The sequence below is a fragment of the Agelaius phoeniceus genome, chromosome 2 (assembly GCF_051311805.1).
Source record: "Agelaius phoeniceus isolate bAgePho1 chromosome 2, bAgePho1.hap1, whole genome shotgun sequence".
Lineage (NCBI taxonomy): Eukaryota > Metazoa > Chordata > Aves > Passeriformes > Icteridae > Agelaius > Agelaius phoeniceus.
This window is the reverse complement of record NC_135266.1, coordinates 16,533,859-16,550,176: the sequence shown is the minus strand read 5'-3', so window position 1 is coordinate 16,550,176 and position 16,318 is coordinate 16,533,859. Positions and strand designations below refer to the sequence as shown.

The 16,318-nt window shown below is 38.3% G+C and overlaps 1 protein-coding gene across 10 annotated transcripts in view; it reads right to left on the bottom strand.

Moving 5' to 3' along the window:
• Window positions 1-6,411: 6,411 nt before the first annotated feature.
• SCML2 (Scm polycomb group protein like 2) overlaps window positions 6,412-16,318 on the bottom strand; it is a 72,643-nt gene continuing 62,736 nt past the window's right edge. For 9 of the 10 annotated variants that reach the window (XM_054654792.2, XM_077172758.1, XM_077172723.1 and 6 more), the window contains 3 exons: window positions 11,089-11,370; window positions 10,237-10,400; window positions 6,412-8,757 (listed from right to left, as the gene is read on the bottom strand). In XM_054654792.2, coding sequence (XP_054510767.2) covers window positions 8,632-8,757; window positions 10,237-10,400; window positions 11,089-11,370 — 572 coding nt within the window. In that variant the 3' untranslated portion in view covers window positions 6,412-8,631. The remainder of the gene's footprint in view (window positions 8,758-10,236; window positions 10,401-11,088; window positions 11,371-16,318) is intronic. The other variant, XM_077172752.1, reaches the window with a different exon arrangement.

Below are 16,318 nucleotides of genomic sequence, written 5' to 3'. Positions count from 1 at the left end.
CCACATTCCTCTCTGCTATAAAATTGATATGCCACGATGTCTCACGATCACTACTCATTTTTTAAACCACTTCTCCCCATTTTCTGCTCAGGCCTCCCAGAGCACTGGGATGATTACACCACCTCGCACATCTCTGCAGAGGTTTGACCCATAGGGGCTCAACAAACAGCTTCACACACATGCACATGAAAGGTTTCAGGGGAAACTTAACATGGAAGGGAATGAATCAGAGAAGTCTGTGCCCCTTCACTTGCACAGAGGCAACTTGGGACTGTGATCCGACAACAGTAAGTGACTTGTTAACAGTTCTCATGAAGAATATTAGACAATGAAAACAGCATAAAACAACATTGCATAATATCCTGGTGCCAGATGTTTTAGTTTGCTTTTGTGCTCAAGTTTATAAAAACATGTTGAAGGGCTCAGTCAAGGACCTTGTTTTCCTCTGGGGTCTGTTCCTGCCTTCCCAAAGGCAGACAGCCTGACACAGTGACATTAATAATGTTAATTTGTGCAATTTGCTTTTTTCAATCACCTTTCACTTTTTTTCCCCAATGCTTCCTCCTCCTCCTATTTAAAGTTGCATTTCTCTTAGACTATACTACATACCCCTAATGCTGAAGTTTTCAATTCAGAGTACTCTGGGGCAGTCTGACACACACAAGCAAATCCCCTAATTTTAGTGTGGAAAGCCTATTTTCCACAGTTGTTAAAATCATGGTATTGCAATCCTGTTAGGAAAATCTGTTTTGTTGTTGAACCATCTGAAACATTTCTTCATGTTTGAGTAGAAATATTACTAATCACTAAAATATTTAGTACTGCTTTGTGCCCATATACCCCAAGCTCTCTTAGAATAATACCATAACATCTCAGTACTAAAATTATTAGGATTGTTCCAAGCTAAGATATGAAAATTAAAAGAGCAAACAGCGGGGTACAATCTAATCAAGTATCTGGAAGGAAGGGCTATTTCTCCTTTTTTCCAAGTGGAACATCATTTTTTCACTGTTTGGAAGTGTGTTCCCAGTGAAACGCTGGTAACAGACATTGCATCCCTGCATCACCCTGTTTCCCCCCCCTTGCTCCTGGGATTACTAATGTTCCTTAGGCCACAGCTGTTTCAAAACGGTCACATTTTTTGCATTGCTTCAATATCATCCTTCCCACCACATCCTCATCAACGGAGTTCCCATCTTTCTTTGCTTAGGAACAAAGTTAGGCAATTATTTGTCCCAGACTGGAATCTCACAGACCAAGGACAGGCCACTGGACACAAAACAAGGATCTGCTTCTTTGTGGAGCTTGTGTACCCAAAGAAAACCCCTAGAAGTGCCACCAATAAGCATGGGAAAGCTATTGAGTTTTGAGGTTTCTGATACACAAGTAATTTCTTGCTTATGGAGGGAAAAAAAACCCCAAACTAAACCTTACCTGCATTCAAAGTTATAAAGGTAACAAGTGGATTTTTTTTTAACAAATGTTTCAAAATAAGTATTTTGAAAGTTGGCCCACAGAGCACAATCCAGTGTAAGAGAGCATGTACCTACCCTTCAGAGGCCCTCCACAGCTCAGCCATGATGGCACAAAGCCACTGCACTCAATCTTACAGCTCTATGATGCATATGACACACTCACCTAGAATTTGTGTACCTGAGCATCAGAGTGGGGTTTAAAGACACCCACAGAATATTTAAGTGCTTGCTGTCTGCTTTTTGCCACAGCATTCTGTGCAACAACAAAGATCTAAGAAAGCACAAATATTCTCTGTGGATAGAATTTTGGCTAGATATTCTGAACAACTGGACTTTAAACCCAGACCTCTTGTGTGGTAGAACATGGGACCTGGCCAACATTGCTTGGTTACTGTAATGTGCACCTGAACATTTGCTTCTCAATGCCAATGTCTTCCAATGAAGGACTTGAGTAAGAGGGTTGTTCCAGCTTATTTGCAATGAAGAGAACTTTAGGTGATGTATTAGATCATGTGCTAAAGTTGAAATGAGTATTGCGTCTCCCATGATAGAAACTGGCTAATAAAACCAGTAGAGTCAAGAAGTCTCTTAAAGCAGATGTTGCTATTTGGTCAGATCACTCATACCCTCAACTCCCATGGACTAAATTCAGAAAGAGTCTGGACAACTGTGATGTCAAGAAATGAAGTTACATTAAGTCAAACCCAAGCCTGTGTTCCCAGGTTTTGGCCCCTCAACTGTTCTGGCTTTAAAAGAAGTCATACCAATAGTGAGTTGTTAGCAGCATCTAAGAAACAATTTAAGGACAGAGAGTGCATGTCTCAAAAACTGGGTTGGGAATTACAAGGATTCATCCCTTGTTTTCAGATAAAAGCATGTCAAGATAAGACTTCACGTCCCTGACATGGTTCAAAATGTTTATTCCTAACTTTCCCCTTAAAAATCCCATCTTAACATGAACAGTCAAAGACACAAGTCAACTGTGAATCTGAAACAGTTTATCTTGATGTATCCACCTGGTTTTCTCCTTCCTAATTTTCCATTACTTCATTCTTCATGTATTTTCCTTTCTATGTTTATTGCAAGCAAACCCTATCACTCATCCCAGCCTCGCATTTCTGTTTTCTTTCAAAACATTTAAACTTTCCCCAACCTGTTCATTTCCTGCAGCCAAACACCACCCAGGCAATTACAATTAATATATTACAGTGAATGCAAAGATGTATGAAAGTAATATGCTCCCTTTTGCTGAGCTGCCCTCTTGAAAACAAATGAACAGCTGATAGCAGTCAGGTAAAAAAAAAAAAAACAAACTAAAAAAACACAAGACAAACAATAAAAACCCCACCACAAACAACAACAACAACAACCAAAAAAAAAAACCAAAACCAAAACCAAACCACACCAAACTAAAACCAATCAACCAACAAAACCTGCCCACTGTCCCATTACCCACTGAACCTAATAAATAATTATGTTCCAATATAACAATTATTAGCAATTATGTTCCACCTCACCCCTAAAGTACAAGCATAAACCAAGGTTAGACTAAATCTGAGTACTTATTTATTAATTTGTCCCTCCCCACAATTTTGCTCATATAAGCACAGGGACTTAAAAAAGAAAAGCACTTTGTAGGTCACACCTTGAGTAACACTGTGCAGGTGGGAGGCATCTGTTCATAACAGAGTAAGTACCATGCACGTCCCCAGGCAAGGGCTGATATCAGTAGCAATCACTGGTACATCAGAGATAAAGCAAGCAAAAGCTGCAGACTCCTTCCCTTACTTTTCATACCATGCAGGATTAAAAAGCACATGGGAAGATCCTTCCCTCAAAAGGGTCTTCAATAAGAGGAAACATGTTCTGCAGCACTAGTTTGGAGAGATGGAAGTTGTGGAAGAGTTCAGACCTGTTTGAAAACCTCACTCTTGGAAATCTAGACAGCATTAACCCACCCAATTGCTTGGGGAAACAGAGTGCCTCCATAACTACTAAAAAGAACTAAATATAAGAAAGGGAAAAATTCAGCAAAATCATGACCTCTTGCATTTGAACACCAGACTTTCTAAGGTGTGCCACCATTCATTATGTTTTTTTCCCACTGCCTTGGGAATTGCCTCAGCATCCACCTGGAAGGGTAGATGAGTCTGTTTGTGCAGATCTGGACCTCAGAGCTGGGACAGTCAACACAGGGTAATGGCAATTGTCATGGTACTTTTGTGGCATATTCATTTTCTTCCAGCTGTCACAACTAGAAAGGAACCATTGGCAGAGAGGGTTTCTGCCAGCTTCAAGCTGTACATCTGTTCACGCTTGTCTGTTCAGAAAACATGGGATGCAATCTCCCCTTCCCCTTGTGCTGGCATCTGTTTGCTTGTGCTGTTTGTCCTCAAAGGCCTTGGATTTCGGAAACTGGAAATTGAATCTCTGTGGATGAAAATGCCTTTGTGTATTTTAAAAAGAAAAGAAGTAGAGATGTGCAGCCTTTGCTATCAGCACTAAATAATTCCCCTGCAGTTAATGAAAGCTGAAATAAAACTAGCAGTGGTCCATAAAGCTATGAGGAGAAACAGCTTGTGCAGGACTCCTCCGCATGTACAGCAGGACTGGGAGATTCTGGAGCTGATAGAAGCTAATTCTGATTAAAATGGGACAAATTACAGCTAATCAAAATTATCTGCTAGGATAGGGATGGATGATTATGTAAGTGAGGAATTTAAAAGCCCACTGGATCACTGTAATGGCATATTTTAAGTACTCACAGGACTCCCATCATCTACCACAGCCACAATAATGAGGATTTATTTAGAACAAACCATCAGAGAACAAAGTAGCAAAATACTTCACCATTAAATAACCCCCGAATCCTATCTCTGCAGTTTTCACACTAAAAATATATATAAAATGTTATGTATACAGTTGCAGACTCACAACACTGAGTTTACAACAGACTCTTCAGATTTTAACAAGTCTCAAAATGGCTCTGCATGACCTTTGAAACAACAGGAACACTGACAGTTGGGGAACACAATCCCAGGATTATGGGCTAGTTAGGAAGCTTTACAGAGCAAAAGATTATAATCAAGGCTTGAAAAAAAAGCAGCAATCATTTCACCACTAAAATGGACATGAAATCAGCTTCTGCCTCCCTGCATCACTCTTAGGCAGTTCCAAATGAGCACTTTTTACTCACTCCCACAGTTTTACATGTAATAACGATATAGAGGAGGAATAGATGACCTTTGAAATTGATCTTAAGGAGGTCTCTCTTTTTTTCTTTTTTCCTCTTCAAGCCAAGCCAGTGTAACTCTACACAGTCTCAACTTGGCAGAAAGAGCGACAAAAAAATGAGGACACTCATTACTTAGAAGAGGTTCACACCTCTTCATTCATTTTACTCTATTATGTAACTAGCTGGCCAATCAAAGAAAAAAAATACTGCTATCATTCCCTTTTAAAGTGTGTTTCTCTCCATGATCCTGCATTAAAATAGACAACATTCTATAACTAACAAAAGAAGACTGTGGAAAACTTGGGCCTGCTGCTGAATGAGGAGGGGGACCTCATTACATGGAAGAGGCTGAATTACTGCCTCAGTGTACCCATATTTCAATTCTCTGAATTTCAGCTTAAATTAAAGGACAGACAAGCACAAAGAAACTTTTATCTGATCAGGTTAAAAGTTCAAGATTTTAGTCATCCCCACCCAGGGCTCATTTTTCCTCTACAAAAATACTGGAGATACTCAAATTTAAAATTTTTGTATCATGTTCAGGGCTTACATAATCACATCCACAGACTCACATAAAACTGTCAGAGCTACAGAGATGGTTAACACCACTTTTTGCAAATCATATCCCTGACTGCAGAGGAAGAGTTCCTACCAATATAATGAGTAATAAGATGAACATCTTTGTGCCTGTGTCTACCACCTGAAATAAAAAATGGTGTGTCTTTATCCAAAGCAACAAAAAACGGGAAGATGCTCCATCCTTCAAGCCAACATTGGTAACACAATATTGCTGTCTTTCACTGTCATTCCTACATATGTGTGAAAAAGTCCTACAATATGTACACTGCCACACCCTACCCTCCAGCCTTCTTCAATTCCACTGTTCCACAGGTGTTCTGCAAAAATAATTTTTAGAGCTGCCAGTCCTCCCAGGCAGCAGTATTTTAATTTCCCACGATGCACTGAGGAGTTATGTCACTGTCTTCCAAGATGACCAAAAGTTACAGAAGCAGATAAACAGATGAACCCACATTGATAGAAAAGCAATTGGAGAAACAAAGAGACTAAATCATATTGTCTTCTATATCAAATAAACACCAAAAAGATACTAAGTATGTTCTGAGAGAGATCAGATGCAAAATGCCTCTGGACTACTGGTACTGCCAACCTGCAATTTTCATCAACTGCCAGTGACAGTTGTGAGGTTACCATTAACCCAATCCAAGTTCCTTCTCAGGCACTGGCTGATTGCTGATAACAGTCGCTGGAACAAGAGACTTCTGTATCACAGAAATAAGAAAGCTTGAAGTCTACAAAGTTCAAACTTACTGCCATTAACTGATTTGATTTAAAATACTTCATATCTTTATCTGAACACAGCACAAACAGTTTTTATCAGCCTCTTTCCCTCAGTGGTTATATGAGAATTCTGTAAGCTTTAAGTTGGATAATGAGATACACAAAACAAAATAGTTGAATAACTAGATAAGTTCTTACTTTGAAAGCATAGAACAACCCAAATTCAAACATTAATTGTTTCAGATGAACAAGGTTGGAATGATCTTACCCTTTTCATTAAAACCTCCTCATATCAGATGTTTCCATGAACTGTCAGGAACAGCCAAATGCCAGATCAGGCAGCCACCCTTGCCTACGCAGAGAGCACTCATCCATCCACACAGCATCAAACAGAACAGACAGTTACAACAATGAACAAACTATTTTATTTTTCTTGCTAGATAAGAACATCCCACTGAAAATAAAGAATAAAAAATATATTCTGTGGTAAGACTCTGAATGCTTGAAACTCACACAACAGCACACGGAGAAATTCTGGTACAGCAACATCACAGTTATCTTTGTGCACATGGGTACACAGAAAGCCTTGAACAAATATTTATACCCATAATAGTGCCATGTACAAAAGACCAAACAGAAAATTCAAACATCTTTGTTTTTCTTATGCCAAGGGCAATGTAAAAAATGAAAATTGTTTCCAGTCAATTACTTCCACTTAAATTGTATGGGATCTTTTTATGCTGAAGAACCCAAATTCAGCATAATAAGGCATAGAAGAAGTAGTATACAATTATATATATGTATGAACAATATACTGAACACGTGGGGCATGATGTTTTCATTAATATATAAATCTTGGTGTAACCATATGAAAGTGAAGCCAGTATTTTTCTAACACCAAGAGAAAATACTCTGTTTCTTCAATCAATGCTCTGACGTTTTCTTACTATAAACAGCATGCCTGTATTGTATCATCTAAGCATACATGCACCACAAAAGATATGCAAAACAAATGGATACAGATAAACTTTAGTGTCAAATGTCTAATGATGTAATAACAAAAACAATTCTCAGGGCCCAAATGACTTTCTGAATTGAAATTGCATTGCAGTCACTTAAAATAACAAAATACTTGGACTCGTGAGTCACAAAATTCACTGTTTTTTAGCAGTACCTTGCTGAAATCTGATGAGTATCAGTCTATGGGTAAAGAAAGTCATTTTCAAAAAAGGAATTTGTAAAAAATACATTTATACTATATGCTTTCATATAAAAAGGCATTAAGAAATATAATAAATCCTACCATTTTAGGACTACACCTTCCCTAACAAACAGTTTTATCACTTGACTATTACATACAGTACATTCAATTTCCTAAACAGAAAGTGTATTTTCTTGTCCCTGATGTATTTTACAACTGGCAGTGACAACAAACTGTTTTATTATCACCACTCATTCTTGCAGCTTATACAAACAGCACCAATTTTACCCAAAAAAAGGTTTATCAGTAACATAGTAGCACTTCCTCACAGGAAATATAAACCCAAAACATTGGAACCAAATGTGTCTTTCCAAATATATATCAGAATATATGGCTCAGAGTTAAGGGATGAATAACCAGGAGTATTGCATAGTACAGGGATCTTGCCTGTATGAATAAAAACACCTTTTGATTGTTTGTCACCTTCTGACTCCAAGAACAAATTAAACAGGTGCTAATGAAAGTAATACACAACTAAATTTACTGGTAAAAAAACCCTAAGAAATTGTACAGTTCTCTCTGGCACAGTGCAAAGTACACATTATAAAACTGAAAAAATATGTACAGTGTGTATGTATATTTTAATATAGTACGTATTTCCCTGACACATACACATGTACATATAAAAAGCATGAACACATCCATGCCAAACTTAGCAAAAAGATGGAATGTTTAATATGTGGATGCATTGTTCCAGTGAAATCAGTCTGTCTCAGAAATGGCTGTTTATACAGCCAATATGACCTTCCATGAAACAGAAATATTTACTGCCTGCCTAAACTGACAATATATGATACATTTGTCCTCATAACTTCCCAAAGGACTGATAATCACTTTATAAAAGCTTATACTTGTATTAAAAGCCCTCTCTTCCATTACCCTTCCTCTCTTCTGAAAGACCAGAATATTCACTACAGAGATGAAATCTTCTGTTTTAAGATTTTCTTGCAATATAAAAGTTTACAGCCACCCCTGTAAAAAATATTAACACCTGATGCTGGTTTAATTTATTATTTCCCTTTGGGATTCAGCTGTTTTGGTTCTGGATATGAACACGTTGGCTGAAGCCTGTAACTCAGAACACACTTTTCAGGATTCGGAGAGTGTTGTTACCAGACCTGCCCACACCCAGTATGATCAACTGTCCTTCCCTGCCAACTTTCTGTGAAAGAGTTTGCAAAAATACTAGAATGTAATACAAATCCCTCCCCCCCGCTTTATCCTGAATGTCTCTTTTACAATTCGAGGCCACTTTCAAAAAATAAAGGTTTGTATCAGCAAAAGCGTTTCAAATGAAGGCGATGGCTGTGAACCTGAGAGCTTGGTGTGACCCCAACTCACATCTGTGGCATCCCCACTGGCTAGAACTTCCCTTGTTTAAGTCGTTCAATGTGGTAGCACAGCTTTAGGGCAGGCCCCAGCTTCAGTCCCATATATTTCATTATCATATCACTCCTCAGTAAGAGTAGTGCTTTCCCATCAATTTCCTGCAGAAGGAAGAGAATAAACACAACAGACAACTACTTTAACAAGCTGCACGGGAAACCGGGAAAGTACATTATAGTTGTTTATACTGTAGTAAAAATATATCTACTATATATAAAACAGCAACTGTAAGTTTGAATTTACAGATGACCACTGAAATTTAATTTGTTTTAGTATTTTTTAATGTGTGATTAAGTATTTGAGATGTTAAAGAAAGAAAGTAATAGTAAATAAAAGAAACTGACCAAACAGCCCTCAGAATTAGGGTTTCCAACCAAGAAAAGAAGTGAATGGGTCAAGGGAAAAAGTAAAAAGAAGGTGCAAAGGAAGGTCTGTGCAGTTTGTGATTAAATGATCCAAGCACTGAGCCTTGCACTGAACCTTGAAAACAGCTGTGGGAGGATTTTGGCATGCATGTGCAAGTGGTCATATGGAGAAAAGGGCTAGAGACCATCTAAATATGGGAAATTAGACAGATCTATTTCCATGTTGAACCAAAGAGATTGTCAGGATCAAGACCAAGGACAACCTAGTCAGATTTCAACTGTCTGACTGAGAAGCTGCTGAAATATGACAGTCCTAAGCTCTTAGTATCATTACTTACCACAGAGAGGCAATTAGTTCCATAAAGCACCATAAAAAGAAACACTTTCTCTTACTTTTTTAAACATAAACCTGACAAAACAAGTGACATTTACTGTTGTTATACAACTAAGAATAAAATATAAGACAGGAATCTACATCAGAAGTTATTTTGATTTTTCATTCCAATCCAGCTTACTCAGAGCTTAAACTGTTAGGAGGAGCTGGAGCAGAACATAGGTGAAATACTACTAAAGAGAAAGCCAATCTCTTTTTGGAGGGCCATATATGCAATAAAATAAGAAAGCAGCCCTTTACTGAGCAACCTACCATAGAAAGACACAGCAACAAGAAATAGGGGAGATCAAACCTACTGCAACCTGGTAACAGTTTCTATCTGTAAAGACAACATCTAGTCAGACCTATGAAACCCTTGTTTTCTCAAACAGATTAATTAAATATTTCAGTTCTCTGAATTTTAGTATCAATGACCAAGTGCCTAGCTAATGATAGGTAACATCATCTCTGCTCTAGAAGATTAAGTCTCCAAACCACGGGGGAGCAAATGCCCCACACTGTACATGAGAATGCCATTGTCTCTAGAGGCACCAGGGAGGACAGGGGTACCACAGATGTTGGCCATTAGAACTTGGGCACTTCCAGGTTGGCAATATTCCACATACACTGGAAAGATGTGGCTATTTATGTTAGTCTAGTAAGACTGAGAAACATATACTGCAGGAGGGGTTTCAGGTAGGAAAGTAATCTTCCACCTCTCTCTAATGTATCTGGAGAGTCTACTCCACCTCCAGATGCAAAAAGACTGATAGACATGAAAGTTGTATTTTAAGAGATTAAAATGATACAATCTACTAGAACAGAATGGACAAGCATCATACATGTCTTCTGAAGAGTTCTGCATGTGGAGCCAGTGCCCGTGGATCAGCTTCTTTCACAAAACGCACTACTTCCTCTATTGACCAAGTGGAAGGATCCTTATTCAATATTCTTGAAGGTTCCCTTTTTAGTGAATTCAAATCCGGTCCAGTTGTGGAACTTGCAGCTTTTAATACAAAAATATTGTGAAAGGAAGAAGCATCACTAGTTTGTACAGGGATAACACATTTCATTTCACATAAGACACTTTAATATTACCTTATGGAATTTATTATGTATTGTTTCCAATATATTAAAATATGCTTTATTTCCCTTCTAATAATACTGAACTGTTCCTTTTGTCTTTAAATGTCTTCTATAACTGCAAATATTTACAGCAGCACAAATTAGCACTGTGACATACCTAGAGGGATTAGTTTTACTTGTACTTGGCTCCTGGGTCCCAAGATGCTATTAACTGGGAATGAGGCAAAGGCAAGTGAAGCTGTGCAGACAGAAGGAGAGACAGTAGGAAACTCTACTCCTGCATTTCAGCAACATGGCAATATTTGATAAGATGCTCAGGAAGTGAGCTGCATGTAGCTATCCCTGTCTGCTCTGGCTTGCTGCAGGGTCCATCACAACAGCAAGAAGAAGCTGCAGCAGCAAAGACCTTCCCTGGCTTGCACTACACTATTAATACTAAAAGGCTTCAGTTTTGTATTTGCAGTTACATTAGCAAGACTGACATGCTTGGCAACAGCACATTTCACTCCATATGCAAGCTCTCCAATGGCAAAGAACTTCTTTATTCATAACTTTGTCTGTTAATTGAAGCAGTTACATACTCTGGAAGGGTTTGTGTAACAGCATACCTTCAATCCGCCTCTGTATCCGATTCCTGCTGACTTCATAGTAACCACTGCTCCCAGCTGAGCTCAGGGACAGCCTGCGCAGGACTGGGGCTGAATTTGAGGTAGCAGTTGCTGGCTGATGGGAGTTTCTGTAATATGCAGCATTTCCTGAAGGGCGGTACTCCGTGGAATTTCGACAGGCTGGGTTTGATGGATTTACAGAATTAAGTGCAGAATCCATAGAATCCTCAGAAAATCGGTGTTCTTTGGAAGTGCTGTTTTCCTCTATAGGCAATGTTTCTGCTACACAAAAAGCAAACACCAATTTGTTCAAAGTGATGGACATTACACCTTTGTTACTTAAGGTCTAGCTATGTTCTCTTGAAGGTACTGACAGATTGTAATCCTGTTAACAAATTTCTTGTGAGACAATCACTGAGACTGAATGTTTGTCCCTTTTCTTCAACTAATCATTGGGCTCTTATTGTATTTTCAAACATTATTTTTGTAGCAGAAGATTTAATATGTCAAGTTTGAGACATTCTTCCATTAATCATTTCAGTTGTACTTACTGAAAGCTATGAGCAGGGAAATGACAGAGGAATTCTTTTTTATAAAATTATCTGCTGTAAATATTGATACATCAAATAATTTTAGTCAAGAATTTTCATTGCTTTTTAAACATATAATTAAAAAGCCAACCATTAATATTATGTAGCATTTATTTTGCAAGACATTATTAATGCGAAAAAACCCCGCATGTTAACTAACAATTGTTTAGTAAGTTCTAAACAGCAGAGGGAGTTACCAACTTCATAAAGAAAACAAATGTACAATTAATATCTATGGACCCACAGGTTCAGACAGAGGTGCCATTATTAAAAAGGGGAAGAGGTTACAGACAAAGCCACAGAAGGCTGTGAGTGCCTGGTATGGCACACTAATGTAACATGTTTTGACCACCCTGATTTATCTTCACACAGTTCTTTGCATACGGCAGGTTTCAAGGTCTCTAACTGCAGACTCTGGAAAGCTAAAGATTCAGCTAAATTACTGAACCCACAGAGCAAGCATAAAAAAAAGTGAAGTCTCGGGGGGGAGTATAACAATAATATAGTTCTTATGTCTTTTCAGTGAATAAAGGAAAACAACATCCACTCAGAAGACTTGTGAACTCTTTAAAGTCTGTCAATACTGATTCAAAGCCACCTGAATGTAGTTAAGCATGTCCCTTTCCCTGGGCCGTGAGACAGGAGCCAGGTTTGCTTGATTACTGAAAATTCCACTCCCATTCAACCCAATTCAGGTCTGTTTGAGAGAAGCATGCTGCATGAGGAAAAAAAACCAAATCAACAGGAACACCACTCCATTCTCTAGCAATCATAGATACTCTCCTCTGTTTGCATCAGACCACTATCTAGCACAAGAAAGAACTTGGAAGCATGATGTACAAATCTGTATGAAACAAATGCTGCTTTGGCAGGAGAGTTAAGAGCTGGAAAAATATAGCTAACAGGTTCACAGAAGTGTAAGCCCCACACTACCATCTTGAAAATAACTCTACTGAAGTTATGAAACATATGCTAGTGAGGCAGCATATTCTTTGGAATAAGAACTGGTATGTTCTGCAAAACAAGTTACTGAAATAAGCTTTTTTACTACTCTTCTTATATGAAAACTTTCAAGAATTTATTGGGCAAATGCCCAATTAAAACCAAAGGAAGAGTATTTTCCTAAAAAACCCAGTGACCTTCTCAAGCGTGCTTTCAACTTGCTTGAGGTTCTCTTCTGCACCTCTTGCTTGAGGTTCTTCTCTCAGGTTCTCTTTCTGAATCCTGTTTAAAGTGTACTACAGCAAAGAACTGTTATGTGTATTTTGACCTTCAAACACCATAACCCTGAAAGGGAGTTAAAGGCTCTCAGAGAGCCAGCTCCCTGCTCAGTGAATTCAGTAAGGCAAGACCATAGAATCAAAGAATGGAACCACAGAATCCTTTTGGCTGGAAAAAGCCACAATGACCATTGTTAACCCAGTACCACTGTGTTCACCACTGAGCCACATCTACATGTCTTTTAAATACTCCCAGGGATGGTGACTCAACACTGGGCAACCTGTTCCAATGCTTGACAAGACTTTAGTGAAGAAACTTTTCCGAATACCCAATTTGAACTTCTTCATGTGCAACTTGAGGCCATTTCCTCTTGTCCTATCGGCTGGGAGAAGTGTTAGGTGGGAGAAGATATCAATTCCCACCTGCCAGTAACCTCCTTTCACATAAGTGTAGAGCACAGTAAGGTGAAAGGAGGTGAGCACTTCCACCAGCTCCTTCAGTACTCCTGGGCAGATTCTACATGATCCTAGAGACTTGTGCACATTAGTGACCATTTTCTCTTGGATTGTGGGGGTTTCAATCTGCTTCCCATCCCCACCTTCCAGTTCAGGATGCTGGGTACATGGAGAACAACTAATCTTAGTACTGAAGACAGAACTAACAGCTTTCCTAAAACTTTATCACTTTGTTTCACCCCACATCCAATAAAGGCTTGAGATTCTCCTTAGCCCTCCCCTGACTGCTGAGAAAAATGGGACAAAAATTTTCTTGTCTTTCATGGCAGTAGCCAGATTAAGTGCTATTTGGGCTTTAACCTTTCTAATTTTTGCCCCAAATAACCTAAGAGCATCTTTGTAGTCCTTCTGATTTTCCTGCCCCTTCATCCAAAGTCCTTTTTTTCCCTGAGTTCCAGCCAAACTCTTCTGTTCAACCAGGACAGTCTTCTTCCATGCAAGCTTGTCTTTCAGCATGTGAGGACAGCCTGCTCCTGTATCTTTATGTCCAGCCTTCCTGGACTCCTTATCTGCAAGGTGATGTAACATCTTTTACTATATTTGATAGTCATGGAATAAAGAAGCTTTTATGGATACAAGTCCTTCTCTTTCATACAAATAACTGCTGCAAAACTTTCTAGTTTGTCAGACCTGAATCACAAAAGCAAAGAAGAAGCTACTGAGGTATTTAAAGAAAACAAACAAGAAAACAAAAGCCTTTATATTTCTCAGAAGTACTTACAGCAACTTACCAAGATTAAAAACAAAAGGTATCATTCCACAGAATTTCAGAGAGACTTTAAAAGATGAAGTAAATGATGGACACTATAAAATTAAAAAGTAGCCAACCAAGGGAAAATTAGAGCTGTAGAGCATGAAACCACATCTCAGTCCAAGGCTGAAAGGCAGAGGTGATACCTTAAATTGCTACAGCAAAGCTGTATGAAGGAGCATAAGGTTTAACTGACTGAACCTGTACATTCAGATTTCAGAAGTCTTGAAAGGTAGGATGGAACAATGGAGACAACACTCCTCAGCAGAGTTTCAACTGGAGTATTGTAGCATGTACTAACTCCATGTAACATAATAAGGAAAAAGATTTTTAAAGTTTTTATGGTAAACTAGCAGGAATAGCAGGAATCTGGTAGTAGGTTGGGGGTTTTTTTTGTTTTTTAATAATTGGCTTGCATTATGTTTGTCAAGATTTCTGTAGAAAAAAAAATGTTAAAAATTGACTGTATTGCGAAAGAACTTAATTGGATTCATTCCAGGTGTATGCCAGGTTTCTCTGTGATGTTAAATATCCTGGAGGAAATACTAGGTTTGGGAAAGATCAACTCTGCTTTTTTCCCTCCAAGATATCAGCATTTGACTTTATCTTACTGTACTTCTAAACTCATATACACAAGGTAGAAAAGCTGGCATATTTCCCATCATTTTTTAGGTAAGGCTTTCTGTTCAGTAGCTATAGTATTCAATCCACTTTCCAATCCATCCATCCAGCTTCTCTACAAACAAAATGCAGCCAAACTGGCATCTAGGAAATGGAGCATTGCAATCCATGGAGTGACTCAGTTCGCCTACCTCGGCATTTTGAGCAGCTGTGAATAACAGGGGTATGGAAGGAGATGGGAGGTTCCACTGCAGAATGCCTGACCTCTGGGCAGATTAATGAAAGGCCAGTAAGAGGCCTCCAGTTTCAAATGTAGGGCTGACAGCAGACTGTTTAGGCACTGAAGCCTTAGCAGGAACTGGATGTTTTGTTTTCTTGAGGCTCTTCTGGGAATTAGAAGCCAGTTGTTCTGTCTCATACATAACAAAATGATGTAATTGGACACAGTAGTAGGAACACTCTGTTTTCAGGGGAAGGGAGTCTGAGTTATTCCCCACTCCCTCCTTCTTTATCTTTCATAACTTTAAGAAGAAACTGTTAGTGAGCAAGAAAGGCAGCAAAACCTGCAAAGCATATCCCTGAGCAGATCAGAAGGAAAACGAGCTGTCTGAAAGACTTTCCCACAATTACTCCATTTTGCCTTCAAATGATATTTCAAAACAACTATTTTAAGACAACTGTGTCTCAATGGAACCAGAACTTTTTGGGGGCAGATCTTTCTTGTTAACCAACCCATGACTGACCGCTACAAAATTGCCTCCAGATTTTCAGCAGAGGACATTGTCCTAATGGGAAACACACAATGCTAGAGAACACTTTGCCTGTTAAAATACACAGAGTACAAATTCAAACCTCTGAAACTATGGAAAAACACTTACTTTAATTACTTCTTATTCAAGTAACTGCATTTTAAAACAAACTAGTGATCTTAAAAAGTATTTTAAAGGTTACCCTGACTCCATCTGTAGAAGATCTGCTAGCAAACAAGGAATAAAAAGCAGAATGTGTACTCATGTTTACTTGAGTAAGATTTCTTACAAGATACTGCAAATCTACTTAAACATTTCTTTTGCTCCAAATGAAACAACTTCATTTGAGTATTATTAAGTGCTCCACACTAATTATGTTAGTACCAGAAATATAACTTAGATATATAATGTATCTCTGGAATTAAACCAGAACTTGTTTTGTGAAGACACGGAAGTCAATAATCAATGCAGAACTGTGTATAATAACAGCTACAGGAAATATAAAGATGTGAATATGTTATGTATATAAAAATAATAAGACATATAATTTTAAATAAGTTATCGTTTGGAACATTTTAATTTTACATCCTTTTCTGCTTTAACTGTAGTCTTATGGCTTTTTAATATGCACAGAAGAGATATCCTGCCTCCACTCATGGCAATAGATACAAAATCATTTCAAGGTCACAAACAAAAAAAAGAAAAAAAGGAGGAAAAAATTACTAATCTCCACTATACTTCAAAAAAGCCCTTGGAAATGATGTGCTAGTATTTTGCTGCAAG